The following is a 23,636-nucleotide window of genomic DNA, read 5'->3' as shown; positions in this document are numbered from 1 at the left end:
TTTCTACCTTAAAATGCCATCTCTTTTCGATCCTTGCCCTGCTTGTGGCAAGAAGAAGGCCAGGACTGACTCTCATAGGGTTTGTATCCTGTGTCTACCGGAGGATCATGATTCCAAGACATGCCCTCACTGCCAGAGCCTGTCCAAGAGAACTTTGAAGGACAGAGAGCGAATTCGCATTTATGGCCTGGCACAACCATCCAGAGGGCGATCTCCGGTGAGGAAGGGCTCCAAGAGGCCTAGAGATACATCTAGAAGCAAGTCCTCTCGTCCTTCCGCCTCAGCGTCGGAACCGGCGCTGAGGAAAGATCTTCCGGTAGGTCATGTTTCAAAGAAGAGACCTTCGACAGCGGGCTCGCCGTCGAGAGCAGGTACGTCGTCGACGTCGAAGTCTAGACCGCCATCGTCAACTCGGCGGCGATCGGCGTCAAGAACCAGAGCCTCTCCGCCGTCGTCAACCCGGCGACGATCGGCGTCGAGAGACACCACCCCTCCGCTGTCGTCAACCCGGCGACGATCGGCGTCGAGGAGCAGGGAACCTCCGCCGTCGTCAACCAGGCGACGATCGGTGTCGAGGAGCAGAGAACCTCCGCCGTCGTCAACCCGACGGCGATCGGCGTCGAGGAGCAGGGAACCTCCGCCGGCGTCATCTCGACGACGATCGGCGTCGAGGAGCAGGGACCCTCCGCCGTCATCAACCAGGCGACGATCGGCGTCGGAGTGTCACCCCTCCGTCGTCGAGGGCACGATCCCCTCCGTCGTCGCGACTCCATCAGCGATCGACGCCGAGAGGCAAGAGTCCTCCGCCGTCGTCATCCAGGCGGCGTTCGGCATCGAGGGTACCATCCACGTCGATGCCGAGAGTGGCAGCATCTCCGCCGGCGTCAAGACTGCGTTCGGCGTCGAGGGAGAGAGGGCCTCTGTCGTCGGCTTCACACCGCCGTTCGACGTCGAGGCGGCATTCTTCGCCAGCTGAACATGGCCGCCGGTCCACATCGAGGCGTCGTTCGACGTCGAAGGGGAGAGTCCCGGCGAGAAAGAAGGCGAAGCCACGGATCGACATCAAGACCACGCTCGACGTCGAGACAGGCCTCGGACAGGTCGGTGGTCCTGGTGACGGAGTCGGCTTCGCGCCATTCCTCCTCACGCTCGGGGGCATCTCCACGACCGGCAATTCCACGAGATTCTGCCAGCTAACTCCGCAGGTCTTCCCCTCAGACTCAAGGGACCATTTCTGCGGTACGACTGTCTCCCAGATGGCTGCTGCCAGCACATCATTGGCAGGACTCAGGGGCTACAAGGAGACTGCGGGAATATGTCAGTCAAGTGCATGACTCTCCGCTGCAACGGCTGGTGGAGGCAGTGGACAGAGCAAGTCCTCCCAGACCAGCACGTGAGAAGTCGCCTGAGAGCCGGTGGCGCAGATCGCGCTCCCCGAGGCGGGAGCGGCGTTCAGCCGGATCACGGGCTCGTGATCGTCGCCGGGATCGGAGGTCACCATCAACGTCATCTTCCTCGTCCACCAGGTCCTCAATAAGGGACTATTCACCCACGCTATCGGGCAGCCCAGTGTCCAGGGTCTCGCCCATAGACGACATCAACACCTACCAGGAGGTGCTGCAGAGGGGGGCGCAGAAGTTGGGGATTGAGATGTCAGTCCCCCAAGTCACCACGTCGGTGATTTTCGAAACACTTCACCAGAAGTCTGCCTCTCGTCCACTGCTACCTTTTGGTCCCAGGGATCATGGAACCCGTCATGGACACCTTCCTCACCCCAGCGACCGTCAAAGCGGTTCCGGCTCGTATCCTCAAAAAATATAAGCCGGCTACCTCTGATCCTGTCTTTGTGAAGATGGACCCTCCTGCGGACTCAGTAATAGTGGCGGCTGCAAGAAAGGGTCAGACGGTATCGGCGTCCTCTTCCGTTCCTCCGGATAAGGAGAGCAGAACCCAGGACTCCTGGGGGCGCAGGGCCTGCTCGTCCGCAGCGGCTTCCCTCAAGATCTCCAGCGCGGCGGCGCTGTTGGGCAGATAGGATAGGGCTCTCTGGGACTCTATGGAGCGGTTCAAGTCCAAGCTCCCGAAGGAGGACCAAAAGGACTTCGAAGAAATAGTCACTGAAGGGTCACTGGTGGCTAATCAGTCGATTAGCACGGCGGCGGATGGTGCGCTGCTCTCAGCCCATTCTTACACACACGGCGTATGCGCCAGGAGGTCGTCCTGGTTGCGGCTGACAGGTCTCAAGTCGGATGCGCAGCAACGGATTTTAAACCTCCTGTTCTCTGGCACCTCCCTCTTCGGCACTCACACGGATGAGGAGATGGGGCGCATGAAAACTGAACTGGACACCCTCAAAGCTGTGGGGTTGGAGAAGAAAAAAGAATTCAATCGTCGTTTTAGACCCACCCAACGCAAGGGGCCTCAACAGAGGGTTCAAACCTCTCAGTGGTCTCAGAGTAAAACCCAAGGAAAATCGCAGTTTCGAGGCGGAAAATCCACCAGGGGCAGGGGTGGACACCAGCAGCAGTCCTCCACTACCACAAGAGGAGGAAAGTCATGAGCTGTGGCTTCCTCTACGACCGTTGCCCACTCCAGTGGGGGGGAAGTGCGTCACAACATCTGGCAGAGTGGGACAGCATCACAAAAGATCGCTGGGTGCTGAATATACTGCGAAATGGATATGCGCTACATTTTCGAGCGCATCCAAAAGACATCCCGCCAAAAAAGTCCCGTCCTCACCACTTAAAGCTGCTCCAAAAGGAGGTGAGGGCCCTTCTGCTAAAACAGGCCATAGAAAAAGTTCCTCCTTCGCAAGTCGGAAAAGGGAGTGTACTCCCGGTACTTCCTTGTGCCCAAAAAAGATCAAGAGCACAAGTTTCGGCCGATTCTGGACCTTCGTCTCCTAAACAAAGTCATCGTCAAGGAGAAGTTTCGTATGTTGGCGCTTCATCAAATATGTCCACATCTGCAAGTAGGGGATTGGATGTGTTCGGTGGACCTCCAAGATGCGTACTTTCACATTTCAATTGCGAAACATCACCGCAGGTACCTGCGGTTTGTGGTCGGAAGCAAGCATTATCAGTACAAAGTCCTTCCATTCGGGCTCAAGTCGGCTCCGCGAGTCTTCACCAAATGTATCGCAGTGGTGGCGGCTAGCCTACACAAGCAGGGTCTATTCGTCTACCCTTACTTAGACGACTGGTTGCTGAAGGCTCCATCCCAGCAACAGGTGAAGAAAGACTTCCAGACCTGTCTGAGACAGTTGCACGCTCTCGGCCTTCACGTCAACATGGCAAAGTCCGTGCAGCAGCCCACTCAGTCCATCCACTACCTTGGCTCCGTTCTGGACACAAGCGTGGGAAAAGCGTATCCTTCGGGGGAGAGACTGTCTTCAATGAAGCGGAAATGCAGGCTTATGCAGCAGATGCAGAGGCCGTCAGCCCAGCAGGTAGCATCTCTGCTGGGATCCATGGCATCCTGCATTTTTCTCATTCTCAACGCCAGACTGCGAATGAGACCTTTGCAGCAAGCTCTAGAGGACCAATGGGATCAGTCCACAGGCTGTTGGGGAGATCAAATCTCTCTCTCCCAGGTGGCGAAATCTTCCCTTGCATGGTGGACTCGTCAGGACAATCTGATGGTGGGAGTCCCTTTTCACCAGCCACTTCCGGTGCAATCGGTGGTGACAGATGCGTCGCTGCAAGGTTGGGGGGCCCACATGGGGTGCCTCCAAATACAGGGTCAGTGGTCTACAAAAGAGCAGGGCTACCACATAAATATGCTGGAACTCCGGGCAGTCCACCTTGCTCTAAAGGCGTTCCTCCCTGCAATCAAGGCCGATTCAGTCCTGGTGCAGACCGACAACACCACGACCATGTTCTACCTGAACAAACAGGGCGGTACTCGGTCACGCCCTCTTTCCCTGGAGGCACAGGCGATCTGGCACTGGCTGCTCGCCCGGAACCTCTCGGTAGTGGCAGTGCACCTTCCGGGGGAGTTGAATCTCAAAGCAGACGCACTCAGCAGGCACTTCGAAGATCAGCCAGACTGGGTGCTACACGACGAAGTGGTGGCGGACCTGTTCCATTGTTGGGGTCGTCCAGAAATCGATCTGTTTGCAGACGACGAAAATTCAAAATGCCACGCCTTCGCGTCCAGATTCCACCGTCCAGGGACCAGGGGGAATGCTCTTTTGATGGACTGGTCAGGGACATTTGCCTACGCCTTTCCGCCCCTGCCTCTGATTCCGAAGGTGGTATCCAAGCTGCTCAGATCCGACATGAAGATGATCCTCATAGCTCCGGACTGGCCGCGCCAGTGGTGGTACCCGGACCTTCTCCATTTCTCAGTGCGGCCTCACAGGCGACTGCCTTGCAGGCCGGACCTGCTGTCCAAGATGGGCGGGAGGATTCTGCATCACAACCTTCCCTCACTGAACTTAACAGCATGGCTCCAGAGGTCCTGCAATACGGACATTTAGGTCTTCCGCCTGATTGCATGCATATTCTGAAAGAAGCGAAGCGACCCTCCACGAGAGCGTCTTATGCGTTTAAGTGGAAGAGGTTTTTCATTTGGTGTAGAGAGAATCACCTTGATCCTACGAAGGGGCAGGAGGATGTCATTCTCCCTTACCTTCTGCACTTAGCGAGATCAGGCTTAAAGTATGCATCAATCAGGGTCCACTTGTCTGCCATTACAGCGTACAGGAGGTCTCCCAATCAACCTTCTTTTTTCCAGATGCAGGTGGTCAAGGACTTCTTACAGGGGTTGAAGAAAGTTTACCCCCCTGTTCGAAACCCTTCTCCGTGGGAGTTGAACTTAGTGTTGTCCAAATTGATGGGCCCACCTTTTGAGCCAATCCACAGAGCTTCCTTGCAGCATCTGTCTTGGAAGGCCGCTTTTCTGGTAGCCATTACATCGGCACGCAGAGTAAGCGAAATCCAGGCGCTGTGTACTAAAGAGCCGTACACAGTTTTTCACCAGCACAAAGTCGTCTTGAGGGCACATCCATCTTTTCTCCCTAAGGTAGTGTCTGATTTTCATATTAATCAGTCCATTTCTCTTCCATCCTTCTTCCCGAATCCAGCGACCCCGGCTGAGCGGTCGCTTCACTCCTTAGACCTCAAGAGGGTACTTAAATTCGACCTGGAAAGTACCAAAGGCATTAGGAAGACGGATCAACTATTTGTCAACTATGGCGCCATGAGAACAGGCTTCCCAGCAGCTAAGAGATCCATTTCCATATGGATTGTTTCCTGTATTACCCTAGCCTACCAGCTGGCGAAAAGGCCCTTACCTTTGGCCCCTAAGGCTCATTCTACTAGGGGGAAAGCGGCCACAGTAGCTTTCTTGCATGACGTTCCAATGGCAGAGATTTGCAAGGCGGCCACCTGGAAATCAGTTCATACCTTTACCAGGCACTACTGCCTAGAATCCGATTCCAGGGCGGATGCCCAAGTAGGCCAAGCCTCCTTGAGGAACCTTTTTGGGTAGCTTGGTCTATCTAAGCATACTGTTCATTCTATGTTTCTTTCCTTTGCCCGCAGGGGGATGAGGTGAGGCTCGCTATTCTATTCTAATGCTTATGACTATTGATGAGGATCCCCTGGAAGAGAAGGATTAGTTACTTACCTGTAATCCTAGTTCTCTTCCAGGGGTATCCTCATCAAAGTCATAAGCAACCCTCCCGCCTCCCCGGGCAAAGGTGTGCTATCTTTTTCAGAGGTTAATATTTCTTTGTGCCATGACTTTTCAGTCTCCGCAAAGAACAACTGACCTAACTGCCACCCCTGAGGCATGATGGGAAGGTGGGGGTCAGGTGTGCCTTAAAGGCACGGTGTCAGTTTTTTGCTATGCAGCTATTAGTTAGCTTTTCAGTCTTTTTAGACTGGGTATTTGCAATGCAGCCTGGGAGCTTCCTATGCTTTCAGTGATTTATAAGAATTTCTGCTGTTTTCTGAGCATTAAAACAGTTTCTAAACAAGTTGTAATGTTGTTTCTTGTGTTTATAATGCTATTTTTTTATGTATAGTGGAAATTCCTTACAGCATGTTTCAGCTCTAGGGTTTATTGGCTGCAGTTGCTTGTGTATACATATAGGTATATATGTATTGATATATATATGTGGGGCACATATAATATACTGTTTCCGGGATCCCACGCATGGGCGGGAATATTCTAATGCTTATGACTTTGATGAGGATACCCCTGGAAGAGAACTAGGATTACAGGTAAGTAACTAATCCTTATTGTGTTCTGGTCAGGCCCTAGCACCTAGACAAAACATAACGATGCAGCTGTTGTTTGGGAATCCGTACTTTGGTCTTATTGGAATACACAAATAGGTAGCACAAACTTGGAGAGGGACCTTTCCAGGGAGAAGAGCAAGACAGCACCTATGATGTAGATCTCCCCATCTATAGACTGAGGTACGGGGTCTGCATATATCGCCCAGAGATCTTCTACTATATAATCATCCTGCGTCTGTGCAAGGGGAGGGAGGTAGGGTTACTTGTCTGTCACTATGACAGCTTCTATTATGATCTACTGATTACTTGCTATCCTGACCGTATTTGTGTTACTATTGTGGAGCTTTGTCAGCTCTATGCACAAGTGACTCAACTTTATAGATGAGTCATTCAATACATGTCTCGTACCATTCTGGTGGCTCCGCCTGCAGCTGTGCCTTACACACCAGTGCAGGGCAGGGTCTAGTGATTAGTCCTGTCATGAAAAACTGGGTGATGGGCAAATGTCTTCAAAATCTTGAGGATCTTCCCTTTTGGATAGCACAAAAAATGTAACAAATTGAAGCTGTTTTCCTGCACACGAGTCCTGTGGAGAAACACAGAATCCTTACTATGTGTCTGCCGAGTGGTCTGATTCCCTATCTAGTGGATTGCAACATCTGGGGGACAATGTTTGCATCAGTGTATACACTGTGCTCCGGCACCCCCTCCATGAGCATTCTGCTGAGCGTTCTAAAACGGGTTCAGGATGAACATGGGTCTGGTCCAACCCTGGATCTAGATTGAGATTGATGGGAATGTTCCCTTTTGTCTCCGATATGATCGTTAACATTAAAGGTGAAGCTGTTTGCTTCCAGGTGTGCCAATGCCTTGCGGTGGTGGCGGATGCTGCTCGGGAGCGGCAGTTTCCTATTAATGTTGGGGATGTTTATACATCCCTAGGTTGCAGTAATTTGGGAGTCAGACCATTTACACAGACACAGGGTAAACCTCCTCTAGACAAGGAGGGTTGTCCAGTCTTTCCTAAGCAAGGCTGGAGCAAAAGTTTGGCAGCAGCAGAAGCCTAGGTCATGTGCTGGTTCGCCTCCACCAGACGCTTTTGAGCATAGATAAGATTTACATGACCGCTATAAAATTAAGACAGCTGTGAGGTTCCAGGTTCTTGATCCCCGTTCTCCTTGTTCCTTTAAGGAATCGTCGGATCAGCAATTTGGCGGAGGGGGACGACAGGATCGCAGACAGGGTGAGTCCACCCAATAAAGGCGAGACCCGCAGAACCAGTTTGATGTAAAAGTCAAACAAGAGGAACCACCTCTATATTGTGCCCTGTTTCAGAAGAAGAAAGTTGCTGCTTTGACTACAGTGTATGCCCCAGACGGTGAGAACTCTCCTCCTGGACAGGAGTTGGGCGGTAACTCTCCTTGACCGCGCGGCAGAAGTTACCATAGTTCGGCAGACACTCCACCAGCATCTGGAGGCAAAAGCAACTGACACTTTTATTGCTGTTGAAACCGCGGACACCCACGTGGCTCCCTCGATGGAATTTCAGATTGAAGGTGATATTACACGCTCAATAATTGCAGTCTTTTGGGACAACTTGACTTCTTACATTTTGCTGGAGGAGGTTGATTGGCCTCCCCCGTTTGTCCTCGCTTCCTGTAAGGGCGAGGAGGTGATTGTACCGTCTTACTCCCAGTATGTTCCGGAGGAGACTAAACAAGCTTATGCTTCGGAGTGGGCTCTGACCTTAGCCCTTGCTTTGTATCGTAATCAGGCGGGTAGATAGCCACCAAAGTGGGTGTACATGTGGGATGAACTTCCTTTATAAGAGGTAGTCTTCTACTTACCAATCAAATATCAATAAGCACCATTCATACTTATTGCTGTTTAAGCTACTGCATGTCAGGACTCGCAGGAAGGCAAGGCCTGTGTATGCAGATTTTTTTTAAATATTGCTTGGCTGCCTGAAGTGTAACAACCAGAAAACAGTCTAGTGACACTCCCAGAAATCAAAACTTCACATTTTACCTGGAGAAACTACAGAAAAGGGCACACAGCATTTTGCGTGCTCGGGGGAAAATATCTCACGAACACGCATTTTGAGAACGCGAATAAGCAAATAACTCCACGAAGCCGCGGAACGCAGAATTTTGGGCAATTCCGCGTTCTCCGCAGAACGCGGAATTACCAAAATTCCGCGAGCGGAATGGAATTTACCTCCCCAGCCTAGTATATATCCAGCTGGGTGATTATTAATCGCTGTCAAAGGTGACATTCCAGGAGATTTTGGCGAATTAAATGACTCTTGAGGAACCTGGATTTTCAGAATTATGGAGCAGTCAATATACAGATGGAAGCTAAAACTGAAATCTGGAAGATAACTCTGCTTGCAAACGTGACACTTTCCAGTGGCTAAATGGCTCATAGCAGCTCAAAATCCGGTGGTATGTGAATGTGGCAACACCTTAACTAAACCTGTTCTTATAAACTGTTTTCTTCAAACTTGTTTCAATGAATAGTCACCAAACTTTCAAACCCAACTTGGTGAGAAAACCTCTTGACAAAATTGTCGAGGTCAGACAGTCTCTGTCTTGTGAGGCTTAGTGGGCATAAAAAATGGACAGGAATTTGGCCCTAGAAATGACCAGTCGGTGAGATAATTTCAAGCATTCCACACTGCGCCATTTTTGTTTTCTTCAAGCAATGATGTACCATCATGGGATACATGACACAAAAATGTGTTTTTATCTCCTGTGGCTGATATTATTTAAAGCATTTCTTCCATCACTTTATTTTTTGCTATTACTAAGTCAACAAACGATTGACTGTGAATTCTACAAGATGCAAGCAACCTGCAATTTGGTGGAAGTATTCAAAATAGCAAAGTGCACCTCTGTGCATACCTTTGCATAGAACTATTGTTGTAGATGTTGACAGTGCCCATACATGGCATGTAAATTCACCAAGCCTTTGGAAATGAAGTATTTTCAAATCAAGCCCTTCTTCTGTGTGACTAGACTTGCTAAAGAGTTCAAAGCAAGCGGATCTTTAAGCAGTGTATGATAAAAAATAAGTGACTTAGCTGTAGCGCTGTTCTTAGAACTTATTTAGATACGCCTTGTCGCACTCAACTTCCCACCGAGACATAGGTGTAGCTAGAAATAAAGGGTCTGATCTTAATGCAGCAGCTAAACAAACAATATGGACATTGGCTGTAATCCTAGGGTGTTCTGTCCCATCCAAGTCTCTCAAAGCCCACCCGGTCTTTTCAGAATGTAAAGCTATTTAATTTAGATCCATTAGATGTTAAAGTATATAACATATGTGAACATACGAGACAGAACAAGTGGCAAAACTGCAGGTTGATTTGTTTTTTTTCTCATAGAATACTTTATTGTTCAGTGATGTATATAGAATTGTTAGCCATGCTTGGGTGGATCTACAGGGAAAATATCTTATAAACTATGATCGAATTGAATTGTCTTGTAGCCAACTTACCATTAATAAAAGAAGGAACATGTCAAGCTGTAGGTCTGATAACGCAACACTTTTTATTCACCTCTTTAGAATGATGGCTCCTCTTCGGACTACTCAGACAATGAGGATCAGGTCCATGCTGGGCCTGAGCGATCAGAGTCAAGACCCATCCTTTCTGTTCGTGAGTATTCAGCACACAAGACAGTGTCAGCCTATAGGACAGTGTGTCTGTTGAGGTGCAGGACAAACTGTTCAAGCCTTTAAGTGTGAGACTAAAATTGCATGCGCATATTGAGAGAAAAGAACAACTACTCAGTGTGGCTATGAGCAGGAGTATCTGAGTGAATCTGTTCTTACAGCAACACAGACTACATATGTATGGGATTAGGGTCAGGCACATGATAGGAAGTGAGAGTCCCTTGTGAGTAGACAGAGGGGCATACGAGTTTGTCAAAGGGCAGGACAATCTGCATTATTTTATGCAAAGGGGCAAATGATTTCATGTAAGTGAGCTGCCTTACTAACCTTTTGGAAAGCAGTTCTGGCTGGTTGGCAGCAGCCACAGACCTTGTAAATAAGAGGTCATATTTCCTGTAGGTCTACCAGTCCAGTTGATTCTGGTATGCAATGGTGATGGATCACCTGAGGATGGGATGATACCATTGGCCAGCACATTCTCTTGGTGAAGGATGACACTGCAATAGATGGCGGTTGGATCACGGTCAGATCAGATTTACTTAATCTAAATGAGCAAGATATTCTATTTACAATCGGCTTAAACCTCATTCACAATAATGAGTGAAATGCTCCACAATACTGTCGCTGGAAAAATCTGAGCTTAGATAGAAATGATTTCATTTAGTTCACCATGTTCTATTCTGGTAATTAGCAAACCTCTGGGGCTCCCGATCAGTACGGCCTGGAACTCAAAGGTCGGGTATCCCGTAAAATCCAAACACCCTAACTGATTTCAGTCTAGTTTATTATTCCATTTTAAGATGGAATGTATTTCTATTTGAAAAAAAGTAGGTTGAGTTATTCAAAGCAGTAGAAAAATGAAAGATTAAACATATTGTTACATAGTTCCTTTAAGTTCAGCCTTAATGTGCAAAGAATTCTCCAAGAGAGTCTGGGGATAACTTTAATTTGAAGCTTGACAGACATCACCTGTCAAGAGGGAACAAAAGAAACACTTACCTTAAATGTTTTTCTGTTTTTACCTTGGTGTGGGTATCTCTAAGGTATATCAGAATAAGTGATAGAATGCACACCATGTTTAAACCAAAGTTTGCAAAATGCTCCAAGGCAAATTTTCGCATGCAACCTCGGCTTATGCTCTGCCCCAAAGCGCGTAAGAAATTCACAAAACTGACTGGTGCGCCGTCGCGCACCACCCAAGATGCACAGCCGCACAAACAAGAGTCTAATTTAGTCCAAGTAATCCATAGTGATCAAAATCTAAGCCATATTCTTCACTGTTTTCAAAATTCATAAGGAGGCAATATGATTCCCGTCTTCAGAATGAAATGCCCATTCAGGCTTCTTTCCACAGCACTTCGGAATTCATTTTTCATCCTGAATAACCAAACTGATGTACCCAATGCAATTCAGGCTGTTATGCTGTTCCTTAGGTGTAACTACAATGTACAAAGAGACCTGTGAGCAATAATCTTCTGACCATACCGATACATGCAGAGTTCAAAACTAAATATTTATGCTGTATATCAAAAAAGTGTACTAAACCACCACTCACGCATACAAAAGATAATTGCTTTTGTGGTTGAAAAAATTAGCATTTTTTTTTTGTATGTGTTAGTAGTGGTGTTGCACACTTTTTTGAAATGCAGCATAAATATTTAGTATAGTTATGGTCACAAGATTATTGCTGGTTACCCATATTTCTCTTTGTACGTTGTAGTTACCCCTGAGGAAGGGCCTTCCAGCCCGAAACGTATTGGGTACATCAGTTTGATTACTCAGGATGAAAAATGAATTCTACCATGCTGTGGAAAGAAGCCTGGATGGACATTTCTTTTGCTTTTGAAGATTGGAATCATGTTGCCTCCTTCTGAACTTTGAAAACATTGAAGAATATGGATACAATTGATCATTATGAATTACTTGGAATAAATTAGACTCTTGTTTTGTGTGTCTGTGCATCTTGGGTGGTACACTACAGCACACCAGTCAGTTCCAGTCATCTCTGTGGTGCCATACTTTCATGGCAGTCTAAGCATGTTTACCCCTCATCCGTTCGAGTATTTGCAAGGTGTTTGTCATGCAGCACTTTCCATTAGTTCATGCTAATTGTATTTTGTGCAACAGATATTTGGCTAGTTTTAAGGTGCTTGGAGAATAGTAAGCAGTCATACAATGAATATTATTGTGATAGGAATCTTAATTCTGTTTTTTTTGTAATACACAGAACAACGTGGATCGGTAGATTCTTTTGCGATTGTGGAGCGTGTGGAGATGGGTCAGATGGCCTCGTTGTTCTTTAACAAAGGTATGGAAAAGTTCTGACACATCACCACCTCATTGTCTTCACATTAGAAGCTGCAAGCATGCAACCTCCTCACTGTACCAAGGGGGCACATTCACACTGTCCTGTGTCTTATTTTATCCGAGTATATTTGTTGAAATGGCACAAAGATACCGATTATAGCTGTCTGCAGCTAGTTAACAAGTTGCCGGATGTTGCTAAAAGTGCCTTAATTCACACTATTCTTCAATGTAAAGGGGGCCCTGGTAGTTAACACTAGTGCATATGGAACACTGGGTGCTGGAAGCTCAAAGAGATCCTCATTGCAAGGGGCACTTGAATATAAAACATTTCTATGTGTCATTTACGCTATGCCCAACATTTTGGTTTTGTAACATTTGGTCCCCTTTTGATCCCTCTGCATCAGAAGAATATTGAGGTTCACGTTTCTTCGTTAGCTATGTTATCAGTTTGAACAATAAGAGTGTTTTCTGATGGATACTTCTTCCCACAGATTCCTCACCAAAAGAATTTCCTCTAGGCACCAGACTTGATTCAGGAATCGTTTTCCCCATGGCACCACTCAACTTCCATCAGCTGTCTTGGATGAGAAGAAATTAGGTTATAGATGCCGCTGTCTGGTGTGCTGGATTTTTCTTTCCGTGTCTCTTCAATGTCTTTTCATTAGGCAGGGTAGCTCGATCAGTGACTAGGTTAGAGGTCACCTATGAAGGTCTTGGATTTAGTCCTTTTTGATGCCGTTGAAAGAAGATGTCTTTATTGGACCTCCACAGAACTTCCATATGTGGTTTCTAGGATCCATCCAAGACGCATCTGCTTGCAACTCTTGATCTTGAGTACATTCACATCATCAAGATGAGAGAGGCCAAGTTTTTTGCTAATCACCTCAATGACACTACAGTGAATTCCCTCTCCCCTCCTTCAGGTACGTCACCAGGTAGGGAATGATGCCCCAAGGGAATTTCTTGCAAGAAACACAAAAACAATAATCCGAACGAGAAGTCCTCTTCTTTCTCAAAGTAATGTCTCGCTCCTTCAATGTTTTGAGACTCAACACAGGTATCTTCCTCGTCAATAGAGCCGATTCTGAATCTCAGGAAATTTAAGATGGAGTTCCAAATTCATCAACGGACCCTCCTCCGTTTGAGGCCTTTCGATAAGCCATTTTGGATATTTTCAAGAAGGCCCAGGACCCGCTGAGCCACTATCCAAGGGTGTTCCTGATCCTTTAGTTTCCATGAATCCAGCACCTCCGTCTCCAATTATACCAATCTCTGGTCCTATGCCTATATTGCATCACTGCCCTCAGATCTTCAACCTTGGAAACTGGCAGACATTTGAGTTGTGAGGGAAAACAATTGTGCCTGTTTGCATGGCATCCCCCGGTAACAGCACCTCCCTAGGGCCCAGAGATTCGTCCTGGTGGAGGAGCTTTGTATATCAGATTCCAGTGCCCTAGATATGGCTAATAGAGATTGTGGGAGGACAAGCTGGCAGCTAACAATCTCCTCCCTTCCTTGCAAACATGATGCAGGCGTTTACCTAGACATACAGCTCCAGAAGGTAATATTCCTTTTCCATGTGGTCTCTATCAGAAGCCATCTGTTCATAACCTCCATTGTGTGAAAAGCAGTACTGGAATTTGGTTTACCCACTGCTGAGACAATGTCCAACTTATTGACTGAAGTCCTGTAGTTAATATCAGCAGTTACAGAACTACTGCTGCCATTAATTGAAAAGCTGCTGGGACCAGTTCTGACTGCCTGGTAGAAACTTTTTTAGTAGCCATAGGCATCTACACTGCAACTGAGAGTTTAGAAGCACGAGCCTCATCTGTGAAATTGAACCCGAACTCTTTCCCCAGTGCACCACCGGAGCATGATTCTAAAATGCATAACTGTATGAGCTAAATAGTCTTTGCCCTAGGCCGATTGCTCTATGCACTATTAACGCATTGTAGAAATTTGCTGAAATGCTTTGAATAATCTTCCTAACACCATAAAATAGCCCTTCTTGGTCAGACAGTGGTATTAGCACCTTTAAACTTGAAGTGTAGCCTGGATTCTGGCAACACAGTGGCTCGATCCATGGCATCAGAGGTTACCTTACCTGGTGTTTCTGGATGCTCTCCATATATGCTTTTGAGTTGTCTAAGTAGTACTTCAATTGCAGGCTGATCTTTTTGGAGAAGGCAGACTTCTCCTTAGAACTTTTCAAGAAACCAATCTACTTTAGACATTTATCATTGGGGGATAATAATGATGGATCTCTGGATACTCCAACTATTCAGCAAGGGCTATACCTCACCTTTCTCTCCGCTGTTACGGATCAGCCTTTTTCTGCAAGGATATTCTCCTAGGAATGTGCCTCATTTTTGCAGGCTGAGGTTCTTGCTCTGTTGAGCAGATGCCACAGATGCGATGCCCTTAGGCGAGAGGGGCACAGGATTTTACTCCCTTTATTTCTTGATATTCAAGAAGGATGGAGGTTCCTGTTCAATCTGGATTGCTTTTACATCTTTCCATTTATCAGGGCAAGTTCAAAATTCTGTCCTTGATTCATTGTCCGTTGGCCTTCAATGTAGAGGGAGAGCAGACACTGCTGGGCCTTTGTTGGTGTCTCTAGATCTCCATATTGCTTTGTCCCATCTTCCGATTTTCCCCCACCAAAGGCTGGATCTCCTCTTCACAGTGGAGTTCTCAAATCTACCAGTTCCCAATACTACCTTTTGGTCTAATGACTGTTCTTCTAGTGTGCATCAAAGTATTGGCTATAGTGGTGCCTTCGCTCAGAAGGCCAGGAATTCATGTATTTACTTACTTGGGCAACTGTCTGGTGAAGGCAGTGTTCACTGTGCTAGTCACAAAATATTCTCAGGCACTCAATGATCCTTTTGCATGACTTGAGATGCACCGTTCACTATCAACGCTCAGAGGTCGCACTTCATCCCTTTGCAGAGGCTGATCTTCATAGGTGCATTATTGGACACAACCCATAAGAAGGATTTTCATCCTCAATAGAAATGCAGATTTTATGTATGTGATGCAGATGTCTCTGAATCAGACTCCGTTCATGGTTCTGCAAGCCCTCCGCCTCTATGTCCTAATGCTGTTGTGCATCCTGTTTGTGTGGCAAGCCAGATGGTGTTTAAGAGGCATGAAGTGGTGCTCAAGACGACATTGGCTTCAGCATTAGGGGAGCGTCTAGGTTCAGGGGCAGGTTTTCAACTCTAGTCTTTCAGGCTTCTAGTTGTTAATGTGTTCCTCTAACCTCAAAGTGTGCCTTCCCAGCAGCCCTCTGTTGTCACAGACCACAATATGGATGCCTCCATGTTGGGCTGTGTAGCTCATCCTGTCAATATGAGGTTGCAGGACCTTTTTTCTGGGTCAGCAATAGCTGCAAATAATGTACTGGAGTTGCAGACAGTCCGCCTTGTACTGAAAGCATGTATTCTTCCCATCTCAGGGAGCATCATTCACCTTTTGGAGAGCACAACCACTGTCCATTAGCAACAGGCAGGGTGTGGTGGGTTCTTGAACCCTGTGTTGGAGCGCCTTATGCATGTGGAAGAGGGCTGTGCTGAGAGGTTTCTTCCTGTGGCATCTTACCTTGTAAGAGTGGATGCAGTGAGTCTTTTCTCATCAGAGGGCTATGACTTCGGAGCTTCATCCTGAAGTGACGGACATGTTTTTCATCAGATTAGATATTTATGCAGGAATCTCCTTGCCACGGCCCTGAATAAGAAGTGTCCTCTGTTTTGTGCCACACATTTCCCTCCATGTGGTTTACCGGGGGGTGATTTCGGTTTCAGTTGGTCATGGGATCTGCTTTAGGACAATTCTACTTAAGGTTCTGCAGAAGGTGCCGGAGGATGGGGCACAACTGTTACTGATTCCTCCCGACCGGGTAAGGGGGATTTTGAACACTGATGTGTCGGGCCTCTATATTCAGCCCCCCCTTCCTCTCTTTTAATGTAGAAATGCTTTAGCTGCAAGATAGTCTGAACCTCCATCCTAATCCTCTGATGCTGCAGCTTCATGCTTGAGGACTGCCTTCTGTTAAATGTCCAACATTATCTCAGCTGCACGAACACCTGCTGCAAAATACATTTATGCGGGCCACTAGTAAGAGTTGATTGCTTGGTTTGAGTCTGAAGGTTTAAGCCCTTTCCAGTCTCCTCTCTCAGACGTTCTGTGACTTGTGTTTTTCCTTGCCTGATAGAGCGTGGCATTTGCCACTGTAAAAGGATATATAGCTGCCTTATCTGCCTTTATTCATCTCCTTGACCAACCCTCAATATTTACACTGCCCCTAGTGGAGTTGTTCATGAATGGTTTATTCTATTTACTATCAACCACACCATTTACTGTTCCGCAGTATGATTTGAATTTGTTCTCAACCTTCTTGGCTTTACCACTCAAACCAATGCACAGTTGCTTGGTCCTTTTCTCACCTTGAATACTGTGGGGCATATTTACTTGAAAATGACACAACGCTTCAAGACATCTTTTTGCGCCAAGCTGCATAATTAGGAAAGTGCAGGGATACGTTTTATGTACAGCAATACAACACTTCCCTGTACTTTCCTCTGTGCTGGCGCACAATTAGCTGCCATGGTGCAAGGTTCCTGGGTTGCAGGGATGATTGTTTTGTGCAGGAATGGACTCCTTCCTGCACAAAAGAAATCATTGATTTGGGTAACAATAAACATCTGTTATTCAGCGCCAGGACACCTACGGGTAATCGTGCGCTTTACAAATACACCTGTTATGTCATGTCATGTTATGTTATTGATGGCATTTTCCTCCTTCTATGTGTGCTGCAGAATGCAGCACACATAGACAAAGCAAAACATGAGGAGAAATTAAGGTATTTCTCCTTGTGCCACTTTAGCGCTTCCCCAGGAGAGATGTTGGAATCTGACACATTCCCAGGTTTATGAAGCCTTGTAATTCTTGGAATGTGTCAGATTCCATGGGTGTTGGCGTGGGAATACCCACAGCAACACCCATGGAACGCCCCTTTCATTCAGAGTAAAGCGTAAAAAGGGGCCATATTTGCAAGGCCATGAAAAGCCACGTAGAGTGGCTTTATGTGGCCTGGTAAATCTGGGCCGGCACACTGCGCCTTCGGAGCATCTCAAAAGTGAGGCTCTGGCAGCATAAAAGTGTCAGAATTGTAAATATGCCCCTGTGTTTCTAGTAGCAGTAACATCAGCCCATAATGTTGGCAAATTCCAGACCTTTCAATCATTCCACTTTTCACTGTTTTGTGTGTAGACAAGCTGGAACTTCATTCCACACTTCTTAATGAATCTTGTGCCTGCCTTTCACATAGGTTAGTCCATTGCTCTTCTGTCCGTCTTTCCCCTTCCCAGGAAAAGTAGAGATTGCATGCTGAGTACCCCAGGCTTGGAGTGTCTTACTATACCAGCCACACAAAACAAGACCGGGGCAACCAGCTCTCTGTGAGCTTCGCTGGAACCAAGAAGGGCAAATCAGTAACCAAGCGTGCTGTCTGACATTGGGTTACCCTGTGCATAAAAATCTATTATGTCTTGGCCAAGAAAGACCCTCTGGCAGACATTTATGTTCGCTGTGCGTGGGCCACAGCTGCTTTTACTGCTCTCACCAGGGCTGCACCAGTGGCTGATATTTGCTAGGCAGCCACATGATCTTCTTTACATGCTTTTGTGAAACATTACTACCTCACAGCTTAGCTGTTCTGTGACAGATATTTTATGAGAGCTGAGCTGTATGACCTCCTTACTTAAATTAGCCCAATTCAATCCCAACTCTCTGTACCTAGCAGAAAAAAGTTACTTGCCTTCAATAACAATATTTCTGGTGGCTAATTTTATTTTCCTGCGGCTGCTAACTGCCTCTATTCTCCCCTGATGACTAGTAACAAGATTCTAAGGTATGCAAATGTACTTATGCAGTTATTGTCACAGTCTGAAGCTCTCTTTATTTTTTGATTGGATGAGGAGCAATGCTTGGGGCTGGCACCAGCATGCCAGTTTACACCATATGTAACCCGATATTAGAACATTGCGCGATACCTAGAGTGGGCCATTTTGTTTATACAGAGTATCTCGGACTTACTAAGGTCCCGATTTCCCTGATTTACTACAGCCTGTACTGGATAATTTGCTAAAAAAAAATTTTTTAAAGACTATCTTTGCTAGTCCCCAGGTCTCCGGTGGCTAACTTCAGAACATTCTGAAATCTAGATTGGAAGACTCGTTTTTGACTCAGTACCATGAAGCCTTGAAAAAGTAGTCGAGTGTGACGAAACACATGTCGGCTGTCATGGAGCTTGGCTGTTCTTGAAACCTATATGGAATTAAAACTGAACCAATAAGCTGATTATTTGTGCTTACTTCTAACTGGAGCTTACTCGTTTGGACCTGTTAGAGTGACAGACTTTTGCTTTACGTTTGTGGTGGTGCTCTGGACATTCTTTTAAACAGTTTACACCATATGTAACCTGATATTGTCACATCCAGTGTGGCCTAATCTGCTGCCTGAAGTCATGTGGCACTACTTGACAGCACTGTAGAGCTATTGCTGGGGAATACGATTTCTGAATCCAGTCTTGTTCATGGAGGATATTCACAAGGTAAGGAATCTGCAGGAAGATATTGTGTAAACCAGAAATATCAGACCAGATGGTAAGTGACTTTTTACTACCCAATACATTATTCGCTGGTCGTGTGGGCAGTCTTAGGGTTTGTAATGCATGGTATTTTTTTTGATATTTTGAATCTGTTAGTGTTTAATACTGTAGGTGATTGAGTCCAGAAAATAGTTATTTTTAAAAGAGTAAAAATACTGGCATTGAAAATTAGCATACGTGTGAATAAGGCTGGCGTTGAATGTGCCTCTTGTGCCTGCACTACTTTAAGATTCTTGTTTTCCTTTGTTTGGGCCAATTTTGAGCAGGAGAGCTGGAAATCTTTCTACTGCAGGGCATGGAGAGTGGATTGAATCTTCATTTAAAGTCTTGTTTTCTAAACCTTTGTCTTCTTAGAAGGAGTTTATATAAAATAATTACCTGGGGGCGTGGCCAAGATGGCGGGCCGGTAGGACGTGCTTTGTGGTCCCTCCGATCTGGCCTCCGGTGGATCCACCACCAACCCCAGCATCCTCGATCCAGAGCGCCCTGACCGGTTCTCTAAGTACTTAAGAAGCCTACCTGCATGTTCCGGAGTGTGCGTGGCAGCGATGGAGGGGGACCCCTGGCCTTGGTGTGTTCAGAGAGCCCTGCAAAGTCTGAGGACCTGGTACTGGAGGGCCCTGAGTGGTGGTGATGACGAGGTCCAAAGAGCAGTGAGTAGAAAGGAGAGCAAGATGGCGGCTAACCGAGCCCTCTGTGAGTGCACCGGAGAACTGAGCCGGCCTGGTGGACCCTAGGAGAGAGAGGGGGAATCTGCGGGCCTGAGCTATCTTCTGAGGAGCCCTAGCATTTGCAGCGATGTCGGGAGATGTGGCGATTAGGAGTCGTCCTCACAGAGGGCCAAATTGGCCAAAGGAAGCCAGCGGCAAACTCAGGAGGCCTGGAGCTACACCGTCTGAAGGGTCTGACCCAGCCAGCGATGAGTGACGTCATTGCATTGTGCTTCCACCGCGAGTCTCCCAGACCGCTCCATCTTTGAGGTTCCCACAGGGTGGGGTAGAGCAAACACAGAGGACCCCCAATGACTAGGAGGATCTCCTGGAGGGGCATGAGAAAAGTGCTCCGTAGCCCGGGCGGTGGCGGTGAACGCCACACTAACACACAGGTGAGAGCGGGAGAGTCCAACGGCATTATCAAAACCGTGGAGGCGGGCGAGACCTTTGCAGCGTAGGAGAATTTGAAATCTGTACTGCAGGGCGGACAGAGGTGCTGCAGGGGAGCCCTGTGGCGGCACACCCCCCTACCACAAGGGAGACACACCTAGGGGACTACAGCCTGCATGGGCCCAGCTTCAACTTTGGCCAAGGAAGCGGGTGGTCAGGTGCTGTCTAAACGCGGACCCCTAGTTCATATGGCAGACACTGTGGTTGCCACGTGCTGACTGTACAGTGAATGGACCTGGGGGATTTGGGTGGCCTGGTGACAGCTGCTGGCGGATACTTTCCTGTTCTTTGAAGAGCTCCCTTCTCCACTCGGAGGAGGAAGAGAGCGGGACAGTTGGACAGACCTGGGCAGAGGACCGGAGTCGTCAGTTTGACCATTGTGCGAGTGCTACTCACCTTGTGCCCCTACCCAGCACTTTGAAGGGGACTGTTGCTGTCTATTTCAACATCTTCACCCATAACGATGACAGCAGTTAGGAATAAAAAAGACTAAATGCTTGGAGGCATGCTAATGAAACTGACTGACCCTCTGCCCAAGGACAGGTTCTGAGCGTCCAAGTCGAACCACGTCCCCATAGAAGGATACTGCGGAGGCCCGTTCACTCATCCCTACCTTGAGGCATTTTTCACCTCCCTGCCAGATGACTTTCAGACGGTTAAGAAAGAGCTCTTCCATGAGTTTCAAGCAGTCTGGAAAGACCTAACTGAAATTGGAGACAGAGTTGATGTGCTGGAGAACCATGAAACTACCAGGGACGAAGAGATTGAACAATTACAGCAGGAAATCATAAGGCCAACTGATCAGCAACTGGATCTCGAAGCGTGCATAGAAGGCCTAGAAAACAGGTCCCAACGCAACAACATTAGGATCTAGGAGGCCCCAGCAGCAGCAGAGGGAGAAGATATCAAAGCATATGTGACAGCCCTCTTCTCCCAAATTCTGAGGGACACGCAATCCACAGACCTATGTTTGGACAGGGTCCACAGAGTAGGCCTGACTTGGCCAGGAGTCTCCCGCCCAGTTGACATTCTAGCGTGTGTCCACGACTTTTACCTAAAACAGCTGTTGCAATTTCGGGGACACACAATGCAGGTATATCAGGATCTCTCTGCCATAACGCTCCAGAAGAGGTTGGAGTTCAGACCAGTGACTGCCTTCCTGCGGGATAATGGTGTCTCCTACTCCTGGGGGCACCCTTTTTGCATTACCTTCAGGAGGTGGGAAACTAATTCAACTCCTCTCTCTCACAGCGGCCTGTGAACTCCTACAAATTGAGAACGCTGAAGGGGCTACTAACCGGACTCCAAGGGGCGGATGACTAACAGGTGCTCACGTTGGAGGCAGAGTGCGGCCTGTTCTGAGATCTCCAGACCCGACTCTGACACAATGGCCCAAGAGAGAAGGGCGATCTTGCAGAAGCTCACTGAAGAAACCAAGACCAAAGAGAATGCTTGACCCTGTCAGGGCCTACACATGATGCTTTAAAGCCGGGGGGCTGTGGGGGCCCGAGAGATGAGGGAGCTCGCTCCTTAGAGGCACGCTAACTCACCCTTTTGTGGTTTCCACTGCACTGATACTGAGGCTGCTAGGCGGCTTCTCTGTCCTAGGGACATTGACTTTGTTTAAGTTGTTGTTGGTGGGTGCTCACACACATAGCAGGTTCATTACACATGATATTTACATTAGAAGGGGAGGGGGATCTCTATTGCATTCCTTAACAAGAGTGATTTGAAGCTCTGTGCATGGGGTATCATGAGAAAGACAAGCACACCATCTATATGCCACACAACACACTGAGGGTTGTCACCATAAATGTAAAGGGGCTGAATAATCCAGTTAAACAGTGGGCCATAATCTTATATCTAGACCAGCTGAACTCTGATGCATGCTTCCTCCAGGAAACATACCTGGTGGCAGGTGAATGGCATCGGCTTAAAACCAAGAGTTTCCCTCATCAACACTTTTCTTCCTTGGCAAGTAAAACGGCTGGAGTGGTGATCTTGGTCTCACGCTCCTTCCGAGGGACATTAGGACCCAAAACAGTGGAAATCAGGGGTCACATACTCGTGCACCAAGTACAGCTAGGCCCTCGCTCATTGATAATATGTTCCCTATATGCACCTAATGAGGGACGGGAGTGGTTCCTGCAGAGAGCGGTAGCCGAAGGCACGACAACATAGATTGGTCCTGATTGGGGGCGACCTGAATCTGGTCTTTCATATTGAGCTGGACTGCTCGGTGTGCCGGGAGGGGGGGATTGGGAGCGGTCTCACCGGACTGCACCGTCCGGCTCCAGGAGTTGCGTCTACGGGACCTGTGGCTGGAGAGTATCTGCAAATGCGGGTGTACGCCTTTTATTCACATGCACGTAAATCCCGTGTGCATCTTTATCATTACCTGGGCTCTAGAGACCTTCATGCAGCAGTTAAATCAGTGGTAACAGAACCCCGTTTGCGCTCAGACTATTCTGGCGTTTATTTAGATCTCTCACTCTCGCAGGACGACTTCGTCCCGCGGCCATAGCGCCTCAGATAAACCCTCTTGCAGAGACTGACAGTGGTCCAGCAGGTACAGAAGGCAATCACAGACTACCTTGGCGTGAATGAGGGACCAGAGGTGCTGGTCGCGATGATATGGGATGCATTAAAAGCACTCATCAGAGGTGAATTAAGGAGGACAAAAGAAGGCAACTCCAACAACAGGTGCGAGAGTTTGAGCGTATCCACCATCGTACCAGAGCACCAAGAATCTGTCGCCAATTGGAAGCAGCAAGGAAACAACTGGCAGGGCTAGAACTCGAAAAGGCTGAATATTCATTACTTTGCCTAAAACATTCCTCCTTTGTTGGTGGGAATAAATGCGGTGGATTGCTGACTCAAAAGCTACGGGCACAGCGTCAGGCTGTTGGCTTAGAATCTCTAACGCATGAGTGGGTGGTTATAGAGGACAATGACCCCATCACTTCCACCTTTCGAGATATTTATAGGGATCTTTGCCTGTAGAGAATCCTACCCTCTACCTCCAACGCGCAAACACGTCCTGCCTGACAGAGGATTAGGCGCTGGAGCTAGATGGCACGATCCAAATAGAATAATTATTGCAGCCAGATAGTGACGGAAACCTTTGAAGTCCCTGGGACCAGATGAATTTCCAACGTTTATTACAAAACCTTTTGTGCCTCCTTAGCTGCCCTCCTCACCAGGCTATTTAACTTGATCACATGCCCTGGAGCAATCCTGCCTTCCATGATGGAAACCCCGATCGTGGTCATCCCGAAACCTGTCAAGGACAGATGCAAGTGTGGGTCATATAGGCCTATTTCACTGCTAAACATCGATGACAAAATGTTTACCAGCATTCTGGTGGCTCACCTTACCCCCTAATGCCCAGGTTGCTGGAGCCAGACCACATGGGCTTTATACCCCAGAGACACTGTGCTTATAATACCAAGAGGATCCTCCACCTCAATGACAAAGATAGCCGCTCCAGATCCGAGATTATGGTACTCTCTATAGACGCTGAGAAGACATTTGATCGCGTTCACTGGCCATATTTGGTGGAGGTGC

The 23,636-nt window shown here is 47.6% G+C and overlaps 1 protein-coding gene across 3 annotated transcripts in view; it reads left to right on the top strand.

Annotated features, from left to right (window-relative positions):
* The window catches only part of SLC38A12 (solute carrier family 38 member 12), a 593,784-nt gene that overhangs the window by 119,099 nt on the left and 451,049 nt on the right, over positions 1-23,636 (top strand). For all 3 annotated transcript variants that reach the window (XM_085617088.1, XM_085617086.1, XM_085617087.1), the window contains exons 5-6: positions 9,816-9,906; positions 12,151-12,231. In XM_085617088.1, the coding sequence (XP_085473214.1) occupies positions 9,816-9,906; positions 12,151-12,231 (172 nt within the window). The remainder of the gene's footprint in view (positions 1-9,815; positions 9,907-12,150; positions 12,232-23,636) is intronic.

This window comes from Triturus cristatus, chromosome 7 (assembly GCF_964204655.1).
Source record: "Triturus cristatus chromosome 7, aTriCri1.1, whole genome shotgun sequence".
Classification (NCBI taxonomy): domain Eukaryota; kingdom Metazoa; phylum Chordata; class Amphibia; order Caudata; family Salamandridae; genus Triturus; species Triturus cristatus.
Note: the sequence above shows the minus strand (reverse complement) of the source record. Positions and strands in the feature narration are given on the sequence as shown.